Here is a 26984-nt window from a genome sequence, read left to right as displayed (position 1 = left end):
TTTCAACTCGTAGCTGAATATTAAACATTTCTATTGCAGTGACCCCCGGGTAAGCGCTTGGCCTGACCTGCAAAGCAGGTGAAACATCAGGTGGAATAGTGGGAACAGGCACCTAACATTCATGGGAGCAAAACAGGAGAGCGCTTTTCAGAAATCATCTTTACTGTCTACATGACATACAAGTAAAGGCAAACATTGCTTCAACCATTTCCATGCCTTTAAAAGCAGGCATGAATTTCTGGGCATCTTAATTCTCATTTTAAACTGACTGCCTTAATCCCCGATCCTTGAACACTCTTAAATAGTGTTTCGTTTTCAGAAAAATCATCCTTGAACTTTACAAGCACCTCTTACCTGTTGGTGACAATCACCATTTGAAGCCAGAGATGGGGAAATTTTTTGGCTCCATGGTCCAGATCCCTATCAGGATCTGGCTCGTGGGCCAAATTTAAAAGGTGGGCAATCACTTGAGTTTACAAATGGCGTCAGGGGATGTGGTGCTTTGAAGTCCTGAAATTGGGGCTTCAAAGCACCGGTGGGCAGTGAGGCACTGCAGAAAGCAAGGTCTTCACCCCAGTTTCAACAGTGAAGCCTGTTGTAGTCAAATAAACCTTTATGAGAGATTTTGATGAGGTGGTGTTGGGTCTAGGATTAAGAACGATACCTAAATAAAATGAACCTGAGATGTAAAGGGTGTGTGTGTGGATACATTCAACTGGTTTTCTCTTCTTGGTTTAATGTGTTATTTTATACTTTCAGAACTGGAAGGGGAAAACAATTATGAAGAAATGGAATAAACCCTCTCCCTGTCCCCATACTTTCATATTAAAGCTTTCAACAACACAGATATCGCTGCAACCGTAGACAATGCATAGCTTTTTGGGGTTTTTTAAACCTGCATTTAAATGCTACCGGAAAGAATATTACACACTAAATTCATAGTGCATTAAATGCCGCTTCAGGATAAGTACTGAAAATTGCTAATTATGTTTCGTACAGTACAACAAAATTTCAGTTCCACTTCTTCCCTAGTGCTTTGCTAAGAGATCTTGTGCCCATCATTCATTATTCCTGAACAAGCAATTAAAAGGGGGGGGGCAGGGAAAGTAACCAGTAATGGAAACATAAAAGTGCACAACGGTTCAAATGAACGCAAAAATTCATTAATTAGGAGAAGCTCAGAATCCCAGGATGGATTCATCCCACAACATCTCCTCCTCTGTTGGTCCTCCAGCTTCAGCCTTCTTTTTCTCCTTCTTGTGCTTCCTGCTCTCCTTCTCAGAAGATCCCTCTGTATTTCCTCTGCCTTTACCCTGCTTCGATTTCGACTCGGCACTTGAGTCGACGTCCTCTTTCTTTCTCTTCCTCTTCTCTCCGCCCTTTCCAAAGTTTGCGTCTCCTTCGCAGCGCTGTTTTCTCCTGAACTTAGCAAGGGGTGGGCGAGGGTCGCCGTCTTCCTCTCCTGAACATTCTTCCTCCTTTCTGAATGTCTTTGGCGACTTCTGGCTCCTTCTATGAAAGGCAGAGCTACTATCGGAAGGTAGATGTTTGTAGCCATCAATGGATTCGGATGATGGGTTGCAATTGTCACTTTTATAGGTGGCCAATGGAGATGCCTGTTTTTCTAGGGAACTACCTGTGCTGTGCTGAGAAACGGGTGCATTTTCTAGTTTCGGCAGGTCTCTGTACCCTGGCGGCCAGTGGGACAATCTGCTTCTAACAGAATACAAAGGTGGACATGTTTCTGAGAAAATGCCAGAATACTGCTCTGGTGTGTTAGCGTCGCCGGAAAACTGATCCTGATCAAATCCAAAGCCCCGTTCATGGCCATTCATGGCACCATACTCTTCCATTTGAAACTCTTCTTCTGGCTTTCTGAAGTGGGTCTTTGGTTCCAGCCCCCTTGCTTTTTGCACTTTAATATAATCTTCCAATTCATCTTGGAAGGAGCTGTATGTTTTCCTGGAGTTCGTTATTAGATTGGAAATCATGGTTTCTCTACAAGAATAAAAGGGAGAAGAGATATAATTGTGGCGGGAATGAGCAAAAATGACAACAACATGATTTTTAACCAAACAAATTGGCTGAAGTCAGAAAGAAAAAAGTGCCTGTGGACCAAAATGTCAGCTGAATGATTTATAGTTCCACTTTAGCACCACCTAGATTCATGCAGTATTAGTCTACCCACATTTCACTAGGAAGCAAGTCTGGATTTAAAGGGGCTTTTACATAATATGTGTGATAGATCAGCTTTTGCCCGTTTCACGCTGCTGAGAAACAAATCCTTTGTCGTCCCAGTACATGCATATGTATTCAGGAGCTGAATTAAGAGAGGGTGTACTTGATCCTGCTCTCCTGTGATATAATTTGATGGAAGATGTAGGCCTCACACTGAGAGCCAGTGTGGTGTAGTGGTTAAGAGCGGTAGTCTCGTAATCTGGGGAACCGGGTTCGCGTCTCCGCTCCTCCACATGCAGCTGCTGGGTGACCTTGGGCCAGTCACACTTCTCTGAAGTCTCTCAGCCCCACTCACCTCACAGAGTGTTTGTTGTGGGGGAGGAAGGGAAAGGAGAATGTTAGCCGCTTTGAGACTCCTTAAAGGGAGTGAAAGGCGGGATATCAAATCCAAACTCCTCCTCTTCTTCTTCTTCTTCCTCAAGGCTTTTCTGCAAAGACTCCCCAACATATTTTGATCAAAGCTCTTCCTCAGGGGCAAAGGGTCTTCCTATATCTCATTTGGGTACACTAATTAAAAGCCACTCACTCAGAAGCACATCTAAGAGCTGCTCTTCCACTTTTCTTGCTGCTGCCACCCCTGTCCTGCCATTTGAACAGAGGTAGGATGCACTGAGATAAAGGACCTTTTCAGTTATTAGCCACTTCTCTTTACAACAAGTGAGCTCACAAGTGACTTGCAATACAATACAAATGTTCAACCAATACAAACTAAAACAATATGAAAGCTAAAAACATTCCTATACATAAAAAGTAGTCTCCTCCATCCCACCCACTAAAGGAGACCACAATTATCCGAAACTCTCCAAATTAAAGCCAAAAGCATGACTGAAAAAAACATTTTTGCCTGGTGCATAAAAGTGATGGAACATGCTCTCCAGTGAGGCTCACTTGTCTACATTAATATGCTTTTTTTAAGGTGTCAGGTACCTTATCTATCTATCCATCCATCCATCCCTGCTGTGGTTATTTTTAGCATTGCCTTTTGCTGCTGTTTCACTGATTACCATTTTATGTGCTGCTGTAAAACTGGCCTGGATGAAGGGCAGTATAGAAATCCTTTAAAGCAAGAAAATCCATAAAACAGTGGTGGACGAAATAGGCCTGTTCCTGCACAGCTCTTCTTAGAAGCCTTGACAAATTATTCCACTGCGCTTACCTGGTGAACTTTGGGTAGACACAAATCAAGTAGAACTTACACTAATGAGAGGTGGTTATGTTCCCCCCACAAACCCTGTGCTTCCTTGAAGACACCTGCTGCACCGTAAGCATGAAGAAAGGTCACAATATCCACCATATTAAAAAGGTAAACGACCCCTGACAGTTAAGTCCAGTCGTGAACGACTCTGGGATTGCGGCGCTCATCTCGCTTTACTGGCTGAGGGAGCTGGCGTTTGTGCGCAGTTTTTCCGGGTCATGTGGCCAGCATGACAAAGCCGCTTCTGGCAAACCAGAGCAGTGCACGGAGACGCTGTTTACCTTCCTGCCGGAGCAGTACCTATTTATCTACTTGCACTTTGATTAGCTTTCCTGCTAGGTTGGCAGGAGCAGGGACTGAACAACGGCAGCTTAGCCCATCACGGGGATTCAAACTGCCGACCTTCCGATTGGCAAGCCCAAGGCTCAGTGGTTTAGACCACAGCGCCACCTGCGTCCCCTATCCACCATATTAAATGCTACTTAACTAAAACCACAAAAGAACTTCAGAGCATGGGAAGTCACCCAAAAGATATATAATTTGGCATTGAATATTTGGCTTTTTTGATTGCATTGTAATTTAGAATGTTTTAATGTGGTTTTTTTATTGGATTGTTAAAATGGAAACTTTAATAAATATTAAAAAGAGAGTTGGGGAAGTAAATAAAGCGGACAATGAAATCTTCCGCAGGAATTTTAAAAAACCTGAAAGAGTAAACTGAGGAGACATCTCCTCAGAGAGGATGTCCTAAAGTTGATGCTACTCAGTGCTTCTTTTCTTAAAAAATGTTTAGGGGTACTCTCATTTTCCTACTCATATTGAAAATACTGCCCACTCAACGAGGCCAAACTTAGATTCAGAAAATGTTTAGGAGTATGCGTACCCCTGCGTCCCTGAAAAAAAGGACTGCTATTAGAGAACTGAGCAGCAAGGCGCTTGCAAGAGAAGAAAAATCTCTTCTCCTCTGCCTTCTAAGAGAAAGCTGTGCAGGTACAGAACCATAGCTGTCAATGTTTTCCTTTTTTTAAGGGAGATTCCCTTATTCCGAATAGGATTCCTCTCAAGAAAAGGGAAAAGTTGACAGCTGAACCCAGATGAAGGACTGCACAGAGATCACCACCTAGTCTTTGTGAGGCTCCACTGCAAACATTAGCACACACTTCCCACACTGAACTGTCAGTCTTGTTTGTGGGGGAGTTGGGGAGAAGAGAAAAATGCACACCTGGGAAAACACTTACTTTATCTGATGCTTATTTCCTTGCATGTGCGACTGGTACATTTCTATGGACGTGAGACTGATGCTGCATATGGGGCATATATACTTGCCCACTCCAACTGCTAAAAGAACAGAGGGCTGCAGGTTAAACAGATTGCAATGAAAATGGCCCCAGGGCACATCCAAAACGTGTCCGAATTCCTTGTGCCATATCTCTCTGCCCGCCAATTCCTGGAAAAAGTCTTCCACTAACTGACAGCTGGATACGGTGTTGTGTGTTCAGAGAATATTTTTAAATACAGGGAAGCATTCCAAGAAAACATGGAATCCCCTCTGCCTCAAATGCTGCAGCAACAGCCACAAAGTCCCACGAGTCTGCTGACCATGCAGCTTGGTTCTGAGCCACGCTCAATGGACAGCGTCTCCCTGTGTCGCCTGCTTACCATTGGCCTGCGACTCCGCGGGAACGGCCTCAGATCCCATCTCGCTCATCAGCTTCTTGCGCGCTTCGTTCCTTTTGTGCTTCTTGCCCACGTAGTGTTGGTGGGCCATAAGTGGGTTGTTGAAGGGCGCCGAGCAAAGCTTGCAGAATTTATCCGGATCGTCTAGATCCAACGTGGCTTTACAGGATGGCGACGGGTCTTTCACATCCGTGTCCTGCGAGGCGTTTTCAACAGATGGCTCCGGCAGAGATGGAACCGCAGAGGGACCTGGGAAATAAGTGCAAGGAAGGAAGGTCAGCTCTCCCACCAAAGCAGCCAGAGAAGACACGGTAATGGCCCTGTGAGTCTTTCGGTTACACTGATAGAATATATTCCGTGCAGCTCTTATGTATCAAGAAGGAACGCCCGACATACAAATACCATATTTTTCGCTCCATAAGACGCACCTGACCATAAGACGCACCTAGTTTTTAGAGGGGGAAAGCAAGAAAAAAAATATTCTGCGCAGAGAATGTAAGCGGCTCTCGCTTTTCTTGCTTTAAACCCTTCCGTCCCTCCTCCCGCTTCGCTGAGTAGCCAGCAGAGCAAGAGCGATAGCTGCGCAGGGCCTTTTCTGCTGGCTTCCCAGCAAAGCGGGATGAGGGACGAAAGGGAGCCCTTACAAGGGAGCGCTGAGCAGAGCCTGGCAGCGGCTCTTGCTGGCTTTTGCGGGAGGTGGGGGAAGGGACAGAGGGCAGCCCGTCAGTCCCTTCTCCCACCTTGTGGAAAAGCCAGCAAGAGCCGCACAAACACTAGGCATGGCTCTTTAAAGAGCGTGCGGCTCCAGCAAGAGCCTCCCGCCTGCATTCGCTCTATAAGATGCACACACATTTCCCCTTACTTTTTAGGAGGAAAAAAGTGCATCTTATGGAGCGAAAAATACAGTATGCCGTGTCCCATGTGCATCTATCTCTCTGGATGACAAATACACTTGGTGGTGAGTTGCTATAGGTGTAGCCTCCTGCAAGCGGCTGGTTGGCAGGCCTAAGTCAATACTTTCTCCCTTCCCTTTCCTGCACTATGCGGAAAGACCAGGGGACAGGCAGACGTGAACAAGGGAGCAAAGTAGAAGGGAAATTTTGCTTTCCTTCTTCCTGTCAGGGACTGGACTGAGGAGGAATGGAGGAGACCCCCCCACCCCTTCCCTGCTGCACTTCCCAGAGAAGAGGGAGACAGTATAGATTTAGAACAGTGGTTTGCAGAAGGTCACAGTTCAGAAGCTGCAGAGGGGAGAAGCTGGGAAGGGGAGAAGAGGGAGAAGGTGGGAGAGGAGTAGGAGGGAGAAGCAGCACCAGGGGAGAGGCAGCTGACAGACTCTGTCTTTGGAAAGCATGCCAGATCCTACCCACCCCTCTCCCAGGTCCCGGCGAGCATTGAGAGTAGGAGAGCAGAAAGCTCAGAAAGCTCAGATCAGCTGGTGCGGGGATGACATATGATAGGAGAGATGGAGGGCGTAGGACTTTACTTGGAGCAACACCATTACTGGAATGGAGAGGCACTTCTCAAAGCCTCTATCTGGGAATACTGAATAATGGACTTGGTAAGAACTCTTCTTGTTATCTACTTCTTGGCTGCCCACCGTGGGAGGGACTGGATTCTCTGAAGCCTGACAGCTCCTTGGATTCAGCTAAAATGTTGCACCACTTTGGCCTGACAGAGGACAAGAGTGGCCAGGGCAACCCAGTCAGATGGTTGGGATATAACTAATCAAATTATTATTATAAAAAAACCACTGGGTCTTCACCAGGTTCTGGCTGAGCGTTCTGCACAGGCTGTTGTGCCTGATCTTCCGACAGCCGTTTCAGCTTCTTGGTGTGAATCTTTCCCAGGTAGTGTGCTTGAGCAACTATTGGGGACGTGAAGACCATGTTGCAAAGCCTGCAGTAGGTGTTTTTGTCCACATTTGGGTCCATCTGAAATCAAAGTGCGAAGACATTTAATCCACCAGTGCCAAACCAATGGGAAATTTCTGAGAGGAGAATGAGTGGGACAGAGAAAGGGAAAGGGAAAAGGAGAAAAACCGGCGTATATGGTGCAAACAACAACAACAACAGGGTTTATGATGCAGTTTGGGATTAAAAACATATTCCAGGTCTGAAAAGGTTTTGGTCTTAATCAGCAACTAGCCATATAGAGCAGGGTAGAAAAGAAGATCTAACTCTAGGCTGGATCCTGAGCTCCCCCACCCGGCTGGGCCATTCTGATAGGTGGCTAGGGACAACCACTTGCCAATCACCTGATTCCACCATGACGTCAGGTGAGCAACAAACTCCCTTTGGGCGGCAGATGCCACTGTGGGCAAGGATTATTTGCACTGCAAAGCTCCCTGCAATTCAAGCTTTTGATTCAAAGGAATAATCGGGAATGCACTCTCTAGGTATGCTCTTGATTCTTTGCACCAAAAACACTGGCACTTCCTGAATTTGGTGTAAAGGTAAAGGGACCCCTGACCATTAGGTCCAGTCGAGACCGACTCTGGGGTTGCGGTGCTCATCTCGCTTTATTGGCTGAGGGAGTCAGCGTACAGCTTCCGGGGCATGTGGCCAGCAGGACTAAGCTGCTTCTGGCGAACCAGAGCAGCGCATGGAAACGCCGTTTACCTTCCCGCCAGAGTGGTACCTATTTATCTACTTGCACTCTGACATGCTTTCAAACTGCTAGGTTGGCAGGAGCAGGGACCGAGCAATAGGAGCTCACCCTGTTGCAGGGATTCGAACCGCCAACCTTCTGATCTAGGCTCTGTGGTTTAACCCACAGCGCTACCCATGTCCCTCTTGAATTTGGTACCTTTGCCATTTTGCCATGCGCGGCATGCTCCTGACTCTTCTTCACTTTAGCCTCAGCTTGAAATTTCCCATTTCTGATGGCATCAGGCACAGGAAAGGTGCCCAAACTGGCTGCTGGCCCAATCTCTGATGCCTGCCAGGCTTATGCTGAGGATGAGATAACATTACCTGGAAATTCACATACTGTAACTTCTGTTTGCTGGGCTCCTGGCCATCCTTCTGTTCACTATGCATCTGTAAATAAAGCCGGATTTTTTGAGCGTGCCTTTTGCCCTGGAAAACAGAAGGGTTGGTTTTATATCAGGATGCACCTCGGGGTTCTCTTTTGAGATAAAATGAGTAAGGCCTGGAATATACGGTACCTTTGAAAAAAACTTGGAGAACTGCAATGTTTAGAGAATTCCTTAGCTATAAGAATAACAAGGAGAATAAAACCCTCTTGCATGCCAACATAATATGGACTTGTTAAGTATGATGGAAAAGTCCCATACCAGCGACTGTGATGATAAGAAGGGGTTAAGATCAGAACTATGATATTGGGAGAAAACGCAGGAACAAAAGCAAAAGATTTTCTCTGGAGCGGCCAGAACATGGGAAGTCCCATTAAATTATTTAATTCAGAATATATACAGTGGTACCTCGGGTTACATACGTTTCAGGTTACATACGCCGCTAACCCAGAAATATTACCTCAGGTTAAGAACTTTGCTTCAGGATGAGAACAGAAATCATGTAGCAGCAGCGCGGCGGGAGTGGGAGGCCCTATTAGCTAAAGTGGTGCTTCAAGTTAAGAACAGTTTCAGGTTAAGAACAGACCTCCAGAACGAATTAAGTTCTTAACCCAAGGTACCACTGTAATTGGCCTTTTTATTTGTTATGTGATGTAGCATGATTTGATATGTTATTAATTGCAATGTTATTAATGAAAAATTAATGAACACTATTTTTTTTAAAAGAGAGAATTCCTTAGCTGTGAGACAATATTGTCCCCATTTCACAACAGCAGCAATTGCTTGCCAGCTTAACGTGCTTGCGGTTACCTCTAAAGCATTAAATGGCTTGACCCCAGATACTTACGAGACTGTCTCCTCCTCTGCCAGCCTTACCACTACCTAAGCTCTGCTAGAGAGTTTCTTCTTTGCATCCCAACAGTGGCCAAGGCATGGCTGGCTGCGATGCAGGACGGCTCGCGACTCTCTTTACAGAAGCTATTCTGTATGAGCCCCATCAGAATGAATGGGAGCCACGGAAGAGCTCTTTGGTGGCCTAGCACAGCTCCCACCCCTTTCTTGTCTTGTTTGGTGCAGGGCTTCCTCAGGCAATGTGTCTGCAGAGGCTCAAGTGTCCAGGCAGGACAAGGAGAAGGGAGAGAATGGAGAGTGACAACACAGACAGTTCAGAGGCTACTTAACGTCTCAGAACGTCCACAGCAGCCAATGCTAAAATGCTCAGGGGAAAACTTTAACAAGCTGGCTTAGAGAAGGGATTAAATCAAAGTGGCGCGGGATAAAGAAAAATGGATCCCATGCCTTTAATATGTTGGTTTCACTGGCCAAAGCAATGTTATTAGCAATGAAACAAGACAAATATTTTACAGTGGTACCTCGGGTTACAGATACTTCAGGTTACAGACTCCGCTAACCCAGAAATAGTACCTCGGGTTAATAACTTTGCTTCAGGATGAGAACAGAAATTGTGCTCTGGTGGCGTGGCAGGAGCAGCAGGCCCCATTAGCTAAAGTGGTGCTTCAGGTTAAGAACAGTTTCAGGTTAAGAATGGACCTCCGGAACGAATTAAGTACTTAACCCGAGGTACCACTGTACTTGGGTTGGGGTGTGCGTCTTAGGAAAATTAATAGCTGTGGCCTTATATTAACATGTGTTCAGGACTAGGAGAAGCGACTGTATTGCACGACAGCATGAATACGCATCTTACATGGGATAATATTGTTACGGCTGTCAGTCAACGATGTAACCTGTTACTGCATCTTTTACCAATGGGTCGAGATATTTCTTCAAAGGGCAGAGATGGCTAGAACAGGTTTCTTCAATGAACAATTTTGGCTGGTGATTACAAGCTCATGGGGAGTCTTAAGACTTACCAGCCAAGGGTGAAGTAGGGTGTTTGTGAGCATGACTTGGATTGCAACCTTTAGAGACAGGTCTGAGTTTTTGCAGATGGATTTGAGGAGACAGCCCCCCCACCGTATGCTGCCTATTTTTGAAGAAAACCCCTTGGTTTTACTCTATCTATCTATCTATCTATCTACAGTGGTGCCTCGCAAGACGAAATTAATTCGTTCCGCGAGTTTTGTCGTCTTGCAATTTTTTTCGTCTTGCGAAGCACGGTGTCGGAAAAGTTTTGGAAAAGCTTCAAAAATCACCACTTTAAAAACCTCAAAAAAGGCTACCACACCGCGTGCTATGAGTTGCTCCTCGAAGTCAAGTCGCAACTGTATTAACGGTGTTAAGAAAAAGGAAACAAACTTGCAAGACGTTTCCGTCTTGCGAAGCAAGCCCATAGGGAAAATCGTCTTGCGAAGCAGCTCAAAAAACAAAAAAACCTTTCGTCTTGTGCAGGCAGGGGTGTCAAACTCAAATTCATCAGGGGCCGCATCAGCAGTTTGGTCACCCTCAAAGGGCCGGTTGTATCTGTAGGACTATGTGTCCACTCTATTATCACTTTCCCATCTCTCCTGAAATTGCCTTCCCTCTGCATCAGCTCCGCCTCCGCCACTTCCACCGCCCCCCAAGGCCTGGTCGCTCTTCTTGTGCTTGTCCTTGTCCTTGCACATCTTGTTGCAGTGCCTCTTGCACATCCAGGGCTTGCGCTGCTTGGCCACTTGCGTGGTGGTCTTGCTGCAGCCTTTGTAGGTGCAGCTCTTGCAGCCGCCGCCTCCTCCTCCTCCCCCAACTGGGCGCCGCCCTCCTCCTCGTCGTCCAGATCCTCCAGGCCTCCGCCGGGGCTGCCGGCACTGTCGCCTCCGTCGCCGTCCGCGTCGCCGTCCGCCGCCGGGCCCAGCTCGTAGAAGACCATGAGGCCTGAGGGTGCCTCCGAGGCCCCCCGCGATGGTGGCTGCAGCTGCCGCACCACCTGGGGCTGCAGCAAGGCGCCCACCGCCTCCCCGTCCCCGCCGCAGGGCTGCATCACCAGCAGCGTGAGCGGCTGCGGCGGGGAGGGGGAAGGCGACGATGAGGAGAAAGGGGCCGAGCTGCCGCTCGTGTTCCTGGAAGGCTTCGGCAGACCTCGCAGCCAGGGCCTCCCGCAGGGCCCCTCGGCTGCCACAGCAACGGCAAACGGGCGCCACGGGCCGGGCGCTGACAGGTTGCCAGCTATTACGCACGCGCGGGGAAGGCGGCGCGCACGCGACCTCCGCCTCCTTTCCCCGGAAGCTCACTTAAGCGCGCAAGCGCAGAGGCGGCGACGGTGGGGCTTTCCCCCCAATCCTTCCCTGCCTGCGCATGCGCGTTGCACGCCCGACGTCGCCCATGTTCAAAAAAGGCCACTAGGGTAAGCGATCTCCTTTATGATATTGGAGTTAGCGGGAGGATTCGTCGCGCGCATGCGCCGTCGCGTTGGCAGCCTGTTCGATGGGCGGGTGGGAAGCGACTGGGCTTCTAATAGCGGGCTGGGGCTACACGGCTACACGGGCCACATGACGAGGTCTGGCGGGCCGGATTCGGCCCGCGGGCCTTGTGTTTGACACCCGTGGTCTTGCGGGTTTTTTGTCTTGCGAGGCATTCGTCTTGTGAGGTACCACTCTATCTATCTATCCATCTATCCATCTATCTATCTATCTATCATCTATCTATCTATCTATCTATCTATCTATCATTATCTTTCTTTGTTGTTTATTTGTAAGTTGCTTTGGGCTGCCCTGGGCAAGATAAAAGCAACCAACAAATTTAATAAACAAATAAAATAAATGAACTGTTTCAAAGTGCAACACTCTATGTCTGGGTGTCTGCCTATTCAGTTTGAATATTTATAAACGAACAGATATTCTAAAAATGCTACAATTCTCTAGTGGACTCTCCTCCCAAGGAAATTGAGTCTGTACTGGGAAACACTGAAATGTCCTTTGCTAGGAGTTAAGGGGTGTGTGTGTGCAGGAAACACAACTGACATATTCCGCTCCAAAAGCTTACCTCATAGTGTGCAGCCCTTTGCGATTCAAACTGCAGTACAGCTCCACAAACTTTGCAGAAAGTGTCTGTGCACAGTTCTTTCCTTGTCACTTCATCCAAAGTATCATCTAAATGAATGATTAAGGATATAGCAGTCAATAAGCAGAGCAGTGATCTGATTACCTTTAGCGTTTAGCAGAGACTTATTCAGCCCACAATTTTGATCTTGGAACTGAGGGACCTATTTACCGAACGCTTATCCTGATTTGTTTGCAGAGAAGTTAAGTCTTATCAAGGAATTGTTATCCCTCACTTTTCTTCCTACAAAAAGTCTGGGTTGTTCTTCTGAGGGTGTGTGTGCACAAGTGACAAATCCACTTTAACCAAATCTGTTGGTCTGCATGTTAATCCAACTGGCAAAATAGTCTCCATCTCAAAGCAGCCCTAGCCCTATAACATCAGGGCTGTAACGTCCAGCCTATTTTCTTCTTCTATTTTTCTACTTAACCCTTCAACCTGTGTTCTGCATAGCATCTAGCTCAATTAAGAGACACACAGAACTCAAAAGTTTGGACACTGTTTTGAGAGTTTGGTGTGTCTTATTAAAGGTATTGCCTGGTTGTGGGTTTTGTAGATTCTACTTTCCTTAAAGGCCAGCACAGCCTCAGGGGTTAATAAAGGCAGGCAGCTGCAGAGAGGACAGACCTTATGCTACAAAACCCATCACTTTTGGCATTTAGGAAATTGTAATGAATTTTAAGTGGCCCTTGGGCATTGTGGACAAAGTTCAAGCACAGTAAGGATTCCTGCTTCTTGAGGACCATCTGAACTGGACCTTGGAGATTTGTGCCAGATTTTGCAATACAGTACAGGCAGGTCCATATAGTAAAAGCTATGGTTTTCCTAGTAGTGATGTATGGAAGTGAAAGCTGGACCATAAAGAAGGTTGATCGCCAAAGAATGGATGCTTTTGAATTATGGTGCTGGAGGAGACTCTTGAGAGTCCCATGGACTGCAAGAAGATCAAACCTCTCCATTCTGAAGGAAATCAGCCCTGAGTGCTCACTGGAAGGACAGATCCTGAAGCTGAGGCTCCAAGACTTTGGCCACCTCATGAGAAGAGAAGACTCCCTGGAAAAGACCCTGATGTTGGGAAAGATGGAGGGCACAAAGAGAAGGGGACAACAGAGGACGAGATGGTTGGATGGTGTTCTCGAAGCTACCAGCATGAATTTGACCAAACTGCGGGAGGCGGTGGAAGACAGGAGTGCCTTGCGTGCTCTGGTCCAGGGGGTCACAAAGAGTCGGACACGACTAAACAACAACAAGATGATAATTTACTGCATCTTGTTCATGAGTAACCCCATAACGTAGAAAAAAAGAAAAAAGAATTGGCCTCAACCCTGGTTCTTTGCCTTCTTTGCCTGCTCATGCCCGGATGCATGGTATCTTTAAAGAGTTTTAAGAAAACGAAACTGCAGATAGAAAACCTTTTGTAACATATTCCGAAACCGAGTTGAAGGGAAGTCAATTATTGTTGTGTGATTTAGTTATTTAGTTACTGTAAGTTTAATTTGTTGGTGTTTTATGTTATGTAATGTTTTCTTTTTGTTGTTTTTGTGTGTGTTTTGTTTGTCTTTTTGGTTGCTTTAATGTTTGGTGTTGTATAATGAATTGAAACTAATAAAAATTAAATGAAGGAATAAAAAAGAAAAGACCCTGATGTTGGGAAAGATGGAGGGCACAAGGAGAAGGGGACGACAGAGGACGAGATGGTTGGACAGTGTTGGCGAAGCTACCAGCATGAGTTTGACTAAACTGCGGGAGGCAGTGGAAGATAGGAGTGCCTGGCGTTCTCTGGTCCATGGGGTCACGAAGAGTCGGACATGACTAAACGACTAAACAACAACAACAGGCAACTCTTGTCCCAATGGAGGAGATTGAATTAAACCAGTTTCACTCATTACAGCTGCTAGGGGTGGGGAACAGGTGTTTCTTAAGATATGTGAAAAGTGATGTAAAGAAGCATGTACACTTATCTGCAATGTCTACATGTTAGGTGTTTGCTGTGGAAAACACTGGTGTGCTACTTGTATTTCCCAAAGCAATCATAAGGGATTGCATACAACTAAGAGTAGACCCAGTGAAATTAATGGGTGGAGGTTTAGTCATAATGCGGGTGGTGACCATTTTGTGCAGGGGTTCTGTTCCTGGTCCTCGGACCCCATGCATGTTGGCAGAGTGCATATAAGCATGCATGCCTGTTTTGCCTTCTTCTGGGTCCAAAAGGACCCATGCGTTGGCAACCGTGTGTTAATTGGGCATGCCTAAAATGGTCCCCGCTTGTAATGCAGACTGTGGTGGCGCAAGGGGAAAAGATTTGTTATCTGACAGTGGACTCCCTTCCACCTCATACTATGAGAAGATCAGGCTATGATGTGTACAAAGCGGTCCATTTTCAAAGCACTGGGGAAAGGATGAAAAATTAACACACATGGGAAGACAGAATTAGTGGGGAATGTGGAGGAATGTTGGAAGAAAACTTGATTTCATGTTTGGACACTTAACCGCAGACACTAAGAGCTCAGCAGCCAGAATGAAGTCAAGATCGTGTGAAAATGGGGCATTGTCAAGGCAATCTATTCGTGTTTTTGGTGGGGTTTTCTGTCTAACCATTCAGCAAATCCTAAGTCAGAAGATGCTGCTGATTAACAGAATGGCCGCTTCTGGCAGCCATCTCTGTGTTGCCTGCCCCAACTCCTCTCCTGCATGCTGTACCACGCAGAACACTTTTATATATAAAAAAGAAAAACCCACAGCAAGTGGAGGAAGAGAATGAACATGGGAACCGGTGGGGGGAGCAGTGTGTTTATGTGGGTTTCTTTCTTCTTTAAAAAACAAATAAATTTTATTAGTATTTTCCACACAACAAGAACAACAACATGAAAGATATCGAAAAATAACAATACACAACACACAAAAATGAACATTCTAAAACGAAAGCAGCAAAAAAATAAAATCTATATCTTACAAGTTAATATTATAAACACTAAAACAACAAGACATTGACTTCCACCAATCCCACAGCACCTCCTTTATCTCTCATTGTGTCTTCCTGTTTTCTTTATCATCTCTATCCTAACATCTAGATATAAATCCCTCTTTCATATCCTTTCCCTTCACAAGGTTATTCCAGACTCAGCCAGATTTCTGGCCTCGAACCTTGACTTTTGAGGTATTCATTTAAGCACTCCCATTCTTTTTTTACTTCACTTTTTGGTTTTTGTCTTATTATGTCTGTCAATTTGGCTAATTCTAAGTATCTAAGTTTCTGTGGGTTTCTGTGCACGTGCTTCGAGGCAACATGTGACGATATCCAGCTGAAGCCCAAAATCCATTTACATGGATAAAGATTCAATGGGAGTCAATGGCTTTCTGTAAACGAACATAAATCAAAATTTAAGTTTCAAATTTAAAATAAAGTACCTGAATGTGAGGACTTGCTTGTAAAAACACGTTCTAAATCATTATCCAGAATATAGTTTTCCCCCCCAAGATCGGCCAGGTATGAACGCTAGTAGCTGATCAAATCTACTTCTGCAAAGTCTATTCAGAAGTAAGCCCCACTAAATTTAAAATTATAGAACTGCAGTGTCGTCAGGGACCCTGAGGATCATCTAGTCCAACCCCCTGCAATGCAGGAATCTTTTGTCCAGCATAGGGCTTGAACCCCCAACCCTGAGATTGTCATGCTCTGTCAACCAAGCCATCTCAGTCCAACCAGCCGGGCTCACTCCCAAGTAGGTATTTATTCTGCAAGGTTACGTATGAACAACCAAATACAGGGCAGAGTTGGAGAGTGGAACATTCAGGTGCCAATCTACAAACGCACATTCACATCAGATTAATTAAAAGCTTTTTGATCAGTTGACAAGCTGGCCCTAACTAATTGGGCACTTAGGAAGCAAAAACATTTCAATGAATTAAACAGGGATCATCATTCCACTCCCCTTCTCACACAAGAGGCACATGTGGTGACATGTGGTATGCCGCATTTTAAAACAAGAATGCTTTGAGATTACTGTATTATTTGTATGCAAATTTATGCAGATTTTGTAAATACTCATGCCATGCTCCTGAGGCAATTGCCATGTTTAATTCTTTTAATTATTAAAACTTTAATTCAGCTTCACATATTCTTCTTCACATCCACATTGGTCTGGTTTGAATACCATGGCAAACCATGCTTTAGCATTATGAACAAGGTATGGGGATGCAGGTGGTGCTGTGGGTTAAACCACAGAGCCTAGGACTTGCCGATCAGAAGGTCGGCGGTTTGAATCCCCGCGACGGGGTGAGCTGCTGTTGCTCGGTCCCTGCTCCTGCCAACCTAGCAGTTCGAAAGCACGTCAAAGTGCAAGTAGATAAATAGGTACCGCTCTGGCGGGAAGGTAAACTGTATTTCCGTGCGCTGCTCTGGTTCACAGAAGCGGCTTAGTCATGCTGGCCACATGACCTGGAAGCTGTATGCCGGCTCCCTCGGCCAATAAAGCGAGATGAGCGCCGCAACCCCAGAGTCGGCCACAACTGGACCTAATGGTCAGGGTTCCCTTTACCTTTACCTATGGGGAGCTTTGGTCTCATGCGGCCCTGTTCCCCTTCCAAAGCAACAAGATCAGAAACTTTTGCTTCCATTGATGATTAGCCACATTTTTAACATTACGTCCGAACCCTAAATGTTGCTTATAAACGTGCACTTACGGATAATCTGCTTCACCAAGCAGTTTTGATATTTAATGCATTCAAACTGGAGGTGGATGCGCAGGCCCAAGCTTGCCTCTGATTAATTTCGAAAATACTGTATCCGAGATCTTTTTGCCAACCAGTCCCCGCACCCCTTGTGTTACATGCAGAAGTGGAACCAAGATGGAAGGGTTGGGGGTTCTGAATACCAGCTACAGGGAGGACTACTGCCCTCAGACTTCTAGGCTTCTTGTAGGCAGGATGCTGAACTTGAAGGGTCTTTGGTCTGATTCAGCAGGGCTCTCATTCTACAATGCCCTGTTGCTTTGAGTTAGCAGAGGATCACAAGACATTACTGCAATTGCAGGAGTCCTCACAAAAACTACGTCTCCCCAAATCCCCTAAACTTTGCACCCTAATGCTGTGTTACCCAGATTATGAAGACAATCTCAGGAAGCTCTCCCCCCACAATCCTTCTTATGGCATGGCTGTTGCTTCTCCTGCTGTTTGAAGAGCAAAAGGTAGGAGGAAAGTGTGTTTTGGGGGTCTGGGGAACAGCAGGTGCCAGGAAAACGAGCCCCCAATTCTTCCGCAGCTCAGATTCTCATATGGGATGGAGAATACACCCTGCAGCTCCAAAAACTCATCTCGCATTTGTGGTGCCCTTTAAAGAGCCTCCGAATTTAGTTTTCGAGCTTGGTTTGGAAAATCTTTGTCAACAACTCTAAAGTTAGCTCAAAAATGCTTTCAGGAGTGGATCCTGCTTTCGGCCATGTTGTTTCCCTTTTACAGTGGTACCTCGGGTTAAGTACTTCATTCGTTCCGGAGGTCCGTACTTAACCTGAAACTGTTCTTAACCTGAGGTACCACTTTAGCTAATGGGGCCTCCTGCTGCTGCCGCGCCGCCGGAGCACAATTTCTGTTCTCATCCTGAAGCAAAGTTCTTAACCTGAAGCACTATTTCTGGGTTAGCGGCGTCTGTAACCTGAAGCGTATATAACCTGAGGTACCACTGTATCTGGGTTGCAATCCATTTCATTTTGCTGAGCTCCCGGTAGCTTTCGTCTCAGCAATTTCATGTGGTGTATATTTCTTATGAATGTACCCCATGCGGTGAGAGCAGTTATTTACCACATCAGGGGGCCTTGCATATTATTTTCCATACATGGGAAATGCCAGCTGTAAAAACACCGATGAAAAAGATTCACTGTGTGAAATTGGTGCAAGAAAATAGTATTGGAGTGATTTTGCCATGACATAAGGCCTCTAATTCTTTCTCGCCCTGCTTCCATATACTCATGTCCCACTATCACCAGTTCACAAAAAATTCCAGTCCAACGTGTTAGCCAGCCATTTATTGTTGGTCCTGAGTAGAGGCGGCAGGGTCTGCCTCCCACCTTTTGCCGCGCTTTACGCAAGTTCAGCAGCACACTAGCACTACTGCTGCAAGTTTCCTGGTGTCTAATGCGGAGTGAGAGAGTTATTTCACATTAGGCATTCCTGCATTCCATCTCATAATTTGATCTTATGTTTATCGCCTGTCAAAGTGGCACAGTGGCATTTTGCTCAGGGCTTTGAGCCTATGAGTTGTCTCATATATTGCTGCATATATAATTTGTGCACTGCAAGCATTCAACTTGTTTTGAGCGGAGAATTGGTGGAGAGAGGAACTTGCGCAAGCAAGATAATGACTTCTCAACTCACTGTACAGGAAAATACATTTTCCTACTTGAGGAAGAAGGGGCTTAAACCCGGTGGAAGAGCACATATTTTCCATGAATAAGTTCCTGGGCTCAATCCATGTCACTCCCAGCTGAACAATCTGAGTTAGAAGGTCTGGGAGCCCCATTTGATGGCGACCCTTGGAAAGTCACTGCAGATCAGTGGGGCGACAATTTGTGGCGTGTATGAACCTGGAAGAACAGCACACGACTCAGCTCTTAAATCACAATCGTTCCCCTAGTTTGCTGCTTTGTGCAGTTTAAACACAGTTTAAACACAGTCTCTTAAGGATTAGAGAAAGAGAGAAATTGCCTGCTTACTAACCCTAAACAGAAGATTGTTCTGTTGGGACATAATACATGGTTGGAACGAAACTTCAGGAAAGAACAGGTCTCCTGCCTCCATTTAACCTTACAACCACCTACAAGAAGGAATAACAGAGTTGTAGAGTAGGAAGGGACTCTGAGGGTCATCTAGTTCAACCCTCTGCAATGCAGGAATGTTGTTCTTGTTTAGTCGTGTCCGACTCTTCGTGACCCCATGGACCAGAGCAGGCCAGGCACTCCTGTCTTCCACTGCCTCCCACAGTTTGGTCAAACTCATGTTTGTAGCTTTGAGAACACTGTCCAACCATCTTGTCCTCTGTCGTCCCCTTCTCCTTGTGCCCTCCATCTTTCCCAACATCAGGGTCTTTTCCAGGGAGTCTTCTCTTCTCATGAGGTGGCCAAAGTATTGGAGCCTCAGCTTCAGGATCTGTCCTTCCAGTGAGCACTCAGGGCTGATTTCCTTCAGAATGGAGAGGTTTGATCTTCTTGCAGTCCATGGGACTCTCAAGAGTCTCCTCCAGCACCATAATTCAAAAGCATCAATTCTTCGGCGATCAGCCTTCTTGATGGTCCAGCTCTCACTTCCATACATCACTACTGGGAAAACCATGGCTTTAACTATACGGACCTTTGTTGGTAAGGTGATGCAGGAATACTCAGAATGATACTCAGAACGAAAGACTACAAATCAGAGTTACAGCCTATATCAGAGTGGTCTGACATGCAGCCAGGGGGATGTAAGCAGCCCTCGAGGTGGTTTTTGGTGGCCCTCCGCAACATTCAGGACTTCTTAAAGTGGCTTGAATCCAGCTTTTGCTGTTGCTGCTGTGAGGAACACACAAAAACAAGCAGTAGAAGTGCTTGTTGTGTCTCCCTCAACCTCTGCAATGTCACGTGGCCAACGCCCTCCCCCCCCAAACCTCGCCCTGGTCCGCACCGTGCAACAAAGTACAGTGGTACCTCAGATGAAGTACTTAATTCGTTCCGGAGGTACTTAACCTGAAACTGTTCTTAACCTGAAGCACCACTTTAGCTAATGGGGCCTCCTGCTGCCTCCGCTGTGCAATTTCTGTTCTCATCCTGAAGAAAAGTTCTTAATCTGAGGTACTATTTCTGGGTTAGAGGAGTCTGTAACCTGAAGCGTATGTAACCCGATGTACCACTGTAATCATAACAATAATAATGCATTTAATGCGAGAGAGGTATTTCCGCTACACTGGTATTGGGCAACTGGATAACTCTACATATATATTTAAGGCTGCAGGCCTGTACATTATGCATTTACCTGGGAGTAAATCTCAGTGAACTTAAAGGCATTTGCTTTTGAGTAGGAACGCATGAGGTTTGCCCTGCATTTTGACGTGAGCAGGGCTTAATCCCAGGTCAGTGCACAGAGATGCAGCCCTGTTCTATGGATTGTGGAGCAGCAACCTGATTCAGCGCATACTTACTCAGGAGTAGGTCTCATTATGCTTGGGAGTCCTTACCCTTAAATATATTAATTGCCTGTATTAAATAGTATTAATTACAGTGGCACCTCGGGTTACAGATGCTTCAGGTTACAGATGCTTCGGGATACAGACTTCGCTAACCCAGAAATAGTACCTCGGGTTAAGAACTTTGATTCAGGATGAGAACAGAAATCGTGTGGTGGCGGCATGAGGCCCTATTAGCTAAAGTGGTACCTCAGGTTAAGAACAGTTTCAGGCGAAGAACGGACCTCCAGAACGAATTAAGTTCTTAACCCGAGGTACCACTGTGTATTGTGAACACTTTAATTTACGACATGGAAATTTCATTCAGGGCACAGCCCCTGGATTCTATGTCAAAGTACTCTTGGTCTGAGAGGTTGGACCACCCTGGCCTATATGAAATATTTCAAGAGTGGTCATGTCACACCTCCACGCACCTTAGGCCAAATTACATTACAGTGTGTAGTTGGGTGAATCTTTTCAAAACATTAAATTGCAGGTGTGGGAAGGGGCTACCAGGATTGGCTCACTGCCTCCAAAGCCTATTTGCCACACATAAATCTGACCGGCACCAATGCAAACTTCCCTCCCATGCCAAACAGGATGAGGAAAGAGACTTTCATCTGGACTGCAGTGTACATCTTTGATGCATGAATGGGAGTCTATAGAAATTTTATTCATTGGTTCATAAAAAAACGCATGAAGGATCCACACTGTACTCATCTTCAAGACATTTTACTCACAAATAGAGCCAGTAATGTTCAGCCTCAGTGTACCTGCCTAAATACTGATGCATGTCCCCCCCCCATTTGTACAGTGAACGTATTTTCAGACGCAGATAACACCCTCATTATCTGTTTGAGATGAGTTATGAAAACTAATCTACAAAGACCAGTACGGGAGCGCAGATATTTCAAGAATCTCCTGCTTCGAATGGAAGTGTATACAGTGGTACCTCGGGTTACATACGCTTCAGGTTACAAACTCCGCTAACCCAGAAATAGTACCTCGGGTGAAGAACTTTGCTTCAGGATGAGCACAGAAATGGTGCTCCGGCGGCGCGGGGCAGAAGCAGGCCCCATTAGTTAAAGTGGTGCTGCAGGCTAAGAACAGTTTCAGGTTAAGAATGGAACTCCGGAACGAATTAAGTTCTTAACCCGAGGTACCACTGTACTCGGATTAGCTGTTAAGGCAAAACACAGAGGCTCAAGCACACTGGATCCTGATGATATGTAAGCAGGAAGACTTGTTCAAGGAAAGCCAGCTTTGTGTTCGCTAGATGTCATGGACTCCAGCAGCCTCAGCTCAGGAATAACATTCACAACATCTCACTACACTGGCTATCCCAGGACTAGCTCCATGTGCTCAAGGAAACATTAAGAATTTCTTTCCTACACAGCCAACAACTTTCACTGCATGGCAAACCCGTGAAAACCGCAGGGAGTCTCCAAACCAGTTTGTAATACAGTGTGTATGTGAGATGGTTTAAAGGGGGAAAGCCAAAAATCCCTTGGTGCATGCAAACTCCTGGGGTTGTTTAAAATTGCTCTCTGGAGCAAGTTACTTCATGAGAGAATTGTATTTGTTTAAAGATGAATCTACTTGCAGCTTAATCCTATGCATGCCGACTCAAAACCCCCAGAATTCAATGGGGCGTGCCTGTTGCTAAGTGTGAATAGCATAAGCCTTGCTCATCACTTCTCATTCCTCTTTAGGTATGATGAGCTCAACTTAAGAAAGAGAAGAGATGGAAAGGAACAAGTGGCAAATTTAATTATAGTGACAAAATTCTACTGCCCTCGTCTCTGTATTTTCATTGTTTTAAATAATGAGAACGGAAGTTAGAAATCAAAAAGAAAAAATTAAAAATCCATACCTAAAGGCCGTAGTGAAATCTGCTGGGATATGAAAAAGGATTTATGACCTCACAAGCTGTGACAATCTGAGTGAGTGAGATTTTAAATGTCTCACTGAAGCACACAAAGCCCAATCACTCAAAAGGAGAGGTACAAACTCTGACAATTATTTGGAATCTACACTAAACCTCTCTTGCCGTAAGTGGCGTACATGTTTTCTGTAAGGCATCACACGTGTGATACAAACTAAGGTCCATCCATCTTCAAAGACCACATGAATAATGTAATGCCATAGATCAGCTGTTAAGGTGGCAGAGACATGCCTCAGTGGTAAAGCACATGCCCTGCATGAAAAAAAATTCCGAAGTTAATTCCATGGCATCTCCAGTTAAGAGGAACTTGGATAGCAGGACTGGATTGCAGAACCACTCCAAGCCAAAGCAGATACCACAAGGCTTTGATGAACCAAGTGTCTGATGTAGTATGAAGCAACATTATATGAAGACATTGAGGGAGGCTAATCAAATCTGCAGATGACACCAAACTGGGAGGGGTAGCCAATGCCACTGAAGACAGAATTGGGATTCAAAATGACCTGAACAGATTGGAGAACTGGGCCCAAACTAACAGAATTTCAGTAGGGACAAATGTCAGGCTTTACACATAGGCAGGAAGAACCAGCTGAACAAATGTAAGATTGGGGACACCTGGTCTGCCGGTAGTACATGAGAAAAGGATCTAGGGGTCTTAGTAGAACAAAAGCTTAATATGAGTCAACAGTGTAATGCAATAGCAAAAAAAAAAAAAGGCTAATGCTATTCTAGGCTGCATCGACAGAAGTCTGATGTCCAAATCAAGGGAATTAATAGTACCACTCTATTCTGCCTTGGTCAGACCGCACCTGGAATACTATGCCCAGTTCTGGGTGCCATAATTTAAGAAGGATATTGACAAGCTGGAATGAGTGCAGAAGAGGGAGACCAAGATGATCAAGAGTCCAGAAACCAAGCCTCATGAGGAAGCCTGGATAAGAGGAGACTGAGAGGAGATATGATAGCCATCTTCTAATACAGTGGTGCCCCACAAGACGAATGCCTCGCAAGACGAAAAACTCGCTAGATGAAAGGGTTTTCCGTTTTTTGAGTCGTTCCGCAAGACGAATTTCCCTATGGGCTTGCTTCGTAAGACGAAACGTCTTGCGAGTTCTTGCGAGTTTGTTTCCTTTTTCTTAAAGCCGCTAATAGCCGCTAAGCCGTTAACAGCCGCTAATAGCCGTGCTTTGCAACACGAAAAAACCACAAGACGAAGAGACTCGCGGAACGGATTAATTTCGTCTTGCGAGGCACCACTGTATCTAAAAGGCAGATGGAGCAAGCTTGTTTTCTCCTGCATGGGAGGGCACGACCCGAACCGATTTATTCAAGTTACAAGAAAGGAGATTCTGATTAAATATCAAGAAGAACTTTCAGGTGGTAAGGGTTGCTCAACACTCAAAAGAGAGGTGGTGGACTCTCCTAGCAACCTCTAAGCAGAGGTTGGATGGCCATTTGCCATGGATGCTTTAGTTGAGATTCCTGCATTGCAGGGGGTTGGACTAGATGACCCTCAGGATCCCTTCCAACTCTACAATTTTATGATTGTATATAGGCCAAAAAAATTATCTAACTCAAAGTGATGTGTTTCAGATATTTTTCAAATGTTTGCTTTCTGAAGAGTTGGGTTTTTTTTAGCGGGTGTATTGGATGAGATTTAAGATTTCGCTCACTGTTGCTGCATATTTTTCAGAGCCAGTAAAATATTGTAGGGAGGAAATCTCTTGCCACGCATTCCTGGGGTGTTGAAAGTCTGATTCTTTATGAGGTGGTCTCCAAGTCTGGTTGTTAATGGATTCTTGGATAGTTTGCCTGCAATGTGCTTTGATTACTGTAGCTACCCTGTGGTACGAAGCAAGCAAGTTTTGGCTGCACAAAGGATTCTTAAAACATGGTGGTCTGTGTGGTCAATACTTATGGGGGAAAAGTTATATTTCCCCATCTTTTCCATGTGTGTTGTCCATGAAGCCCACTGTGCCATTAGACCCCTGCCACACCACTGCATTCCTACAACATTGCTTGTTTTCAAACTGATGACTGCTGTTTGTCATTTATTATGGTGGGTTTTTTTTTGCCATAGAAGCCGCTGTCGAGTGCTTACCAGAACTGTGTGATACAAAGTCGAAACCAATAAATCCAACACAACGCCGCAGAAACTCTATATGCAAGAATGACACTAGAGCTGGCGCAGACCTTATTTCTTCCAAGTTCACCTAAGCAACTTACTACTTATCTGAGCAGATGATGTGCATGTTCAGCATAATATGACAGAAGTACACCTGAGCAGGACACACCCAACCCTTATTTTGCTTGTGTTCTCCCTTTAGTTTTGTTTTGTTTGTAACATTACACCACTCACAAAGAGGCGGCTCACCTATTGGGTTGGTTCCCTGTCGACGTACCCAACCTGCCGCCCTTTCAGCACCTGGCGCTGTGCTGGTTTTTCCTCTAATTCAGCATGAATCTCGGGGGTCATGGGCTCGAGCCCCACAATGGACAAAAGATTCCTGCATTTAAGGTGACTGGACTAAGATGCCTCTTGCCATCCCAACACTTCGTTTCTATGCATGTAATAGAAGCTGCACAGAAACTCTACCAAAGTTTACGTGTGTGTGTGTGTGTGTGTGTGTGTGTGTGTGTGTGTTTTAAGGATTCTCCCCCATTTTTAGTTTTTCTTATTTTTTTTATAAGCCGCCTTGAGTCCCTGTCAGAGGAAAAGGCAGGGTATAAATAAATAAATAATAATAGTAGTATTTTTTCTAAATAATAATAGTAGTTTTCTTAAAATAATAAGGTTCCTCTTCTAGCTGCTTCCTCTTTCCCAGAGACTCACCACACCATTATCAGCCACTTTTGCTCTACCCCGTGATAGGAATTTTATGGTCTTAGATATATGGTAATGTTCATAAGTGTACCAACCAAGCACATACATAGATCAGCACAGGAAGGCCAACCTGGAACCATTTTGCTTCCTAAACTGACCAAATGTTTTCTCTGCAAGGTCAAAGTGGGAAACCTCCCCATTGTCTCTTTCCTCGCGAATCCTGTCTTAAGGACATATTTAAGATATGAATAGGGTGTGAACCTGTGACATGGCCCAGGAACTAAGTATTTATCATTACAAAGGACTGGCCAGGCTACCCAGGCAATCTAAGCAAGTAACCTGCCAGATAAACAAGGACAGGAGAAAAACAACATTCAAATTTCTGTTTTAAGACCGCCTTTCTGTGATGTAGGTATGATGTATCTGGGGGGTGGTCTTAGATTTCACCCCTTCTGTGATGTATGTATGATTTTTCTGGGGGTGGTCTTGATCTACAGGGTGGCAATTTCAAAAGTCTGTATGAAGCCTTGCAAGCCATTGTTCTGGGTTCCTCCTCTCTCCTGCGTGTGAGGGGAGCACCCTGTTGCAACAGATCCATAAAGATCAAGCTTACTAGCTGCTTTGCTTCTCAATATTCTCTGGTTGGCCTCTGTTATCTTCTCCTACCAGTAGGGAACCTATGTAAGGACCCTATATGGGCTCTTGGATACCCCATAAGGGAAAAGGGCAAACTTTGTTTACAACACTCCCCACTAAATCCTAGAAAGCCCCCAATTTACCTGAAACAACCCCCCCAGTCCCTGCCAGCTTCCTGTGCGTCACTTCCTCCTCCTCCCGCGCCCCTTCCTCTACCTAAGAGTTGGGGTGGGCAGGGCCTTTCCCTGCCGGCCACTCAGCTCACCACTCACCTGCTCTCTGGCCGCAGGGGGGTGGCGGCAGCGGGGGGGAGGGGGCGCCCCCTCCCCCCTCTGCCCTCTCCCGCCCCACAGCAGTAGCAGCAGCAGGTGCCGCCGCCGCCGCCATGGCTGGGGAAGCGGGCCCCGCCCACCCTCGGCGGCAAAGCCCTCGCGGGGGGAAGCGGTGAAGAGATGGCAGCCGCGACCCGGAAGCAGAAAGAGGTAGCGTCGGAAGCCGGAACTTCACGTCCGCAGCAGGCGTCGCCTCTCGAACGGCTTTTTTAAAAAAATAGCTTAGCTCCGCCCCGCCAGCCCCGCACCTTCCTGGTTGGTCTCCGAGCCCCTGTCAATCACTGCTCCGCCCCAATCAGGTGCTCTCTGTTCAATAGGATGTAAAAGCGGTCGGGATTGATTTGCAGTTGCGCTGAGGGGAGAGGGCGGCGGGAGCGCTTATGTAGTTATTTATTATTATTTATAAAAATATATTTATAGTCCGCTGTATATTATAAAGATTTATCACAGCCAGCTTACAACAATATATATATATATATATAATATACAAACATACAATGAAATCATTAAGAAGTTAAAAAAAAGTTAAAAGCGAGAAATAATTTTAAAATATTTGAATTCCACCCAGTGTCTGTGCGCTATTGTACTAAAAGGTGGGCTTCTTTATAAAAATATAAAAATCACCTGATTGGGTGAATGAAATGCAAGACCTCTGTGGTGGTGTTATTTGTTAGTCGATTTATGTTGCCCAAAGAGTTACAACTGTTATAGGAATTCTAAGGTCTCAAACAGAGAAGAAATGTTGATAATTGCACGAGGTAAACACACATAAGAATATAAACCACATGTCTAAAAGAGTAAATAAGGTAAAGGACCCCTGACAGTTAAGTCCAGTCGCAAACGACTCTGGGGTTGCGGCGCTCATCTCGCTTTATTGGCCGAGGGAGCCGGCGTACAGCTTCCTGGTCATGTGGCCAGCAGGACTAAGCCGCTTCTG

At 45.6% G+C, this 26984-nt stretch overlaps 1 protein-coding gene across 2 annotated transcripts; it reads right to left on the bottom strand.

Annotated features, from left to right (window-relative positions):
* Positions 1-141: 141 nt before the first annotated feature.
* Positions 142-26190, bottom strand: LOC128399931 (zinc finger matrin-type protein 1-like). 2 transcript variants are annotated; one of them, XM_053361815.1, is made up of 7 exons: positions 25988-26190; positions 12066-12172; positions 8086-8190; positions 6876-7044; positions 5093-5359; positions 4672-4771; positions 142-1998 (listed from the first exon to the last, which is right to left on the bottom strand). In XM_053361815.1, the coding sequence occupies exons 1-7, from the start codon at positions 26100-26102 to the stop codon at positions 1179-1181; spliced, it is 1683 nt and encodes a 560-aa protein (XP_053217790.1). In that variant the 5' UTR covers positions 26103-26190; the 3' UTR covers positions 142-1178. The 2 variants fall into 2 exon arrangements, with proteins under 2 accessions (XP_053217790.1, XP_053217791.1); XM_053361816.1 differs by lacking the exon at positions 25988-26190 and adding an exon at positions 24630-24861.
* Positions 26191-26984: the final 794 nt, after the last annotated feature.

This window comes from Podarcis raffonei, chromosome 13 (assembly GCF_027172205.1).
Source record: "Podarcis raffonei isolate rPodRaf1 chromosome 13, rPodRaf1.pri, whole genome shotgun sequence".
Classification (NCBI taxonomy): domain Eukaryota; kingdom Metazoa; phylum Chordata; class Lepidosauria; order Squamata; family Lacertidae; genus Podarcis; species Podarcis raffonei.
This window is presented reverse-complemented; position numbering and strand designations above follow the sequence as displayed.

Bases quoted from the DNA above. Each gene is read 5' to 3' on its own strand.
- LOC128399931 (XM_053361815.1), bottom strand. From the start codon at position 26,102: ATGGCGGCGGCGGCGGCACCTGCTGCTGCTACTGCTGTGGGGCGGGAG. The intron at 8,191-12,065 runs GTAAGCTTTTGG...TCTGTTTTCCAG, and splicing joins AAAGGGCTGCACACTATGAG to GGCAAAAGGCACGCTCAAAA. The intron at 4,772-5,092 runs GTAAGCAGGCGA...CTGTTCTTTTAG, and splicing joins CGCGGAGTCGCAGGCCAATG to CAGTTGGAGTGGGCAAGTAT.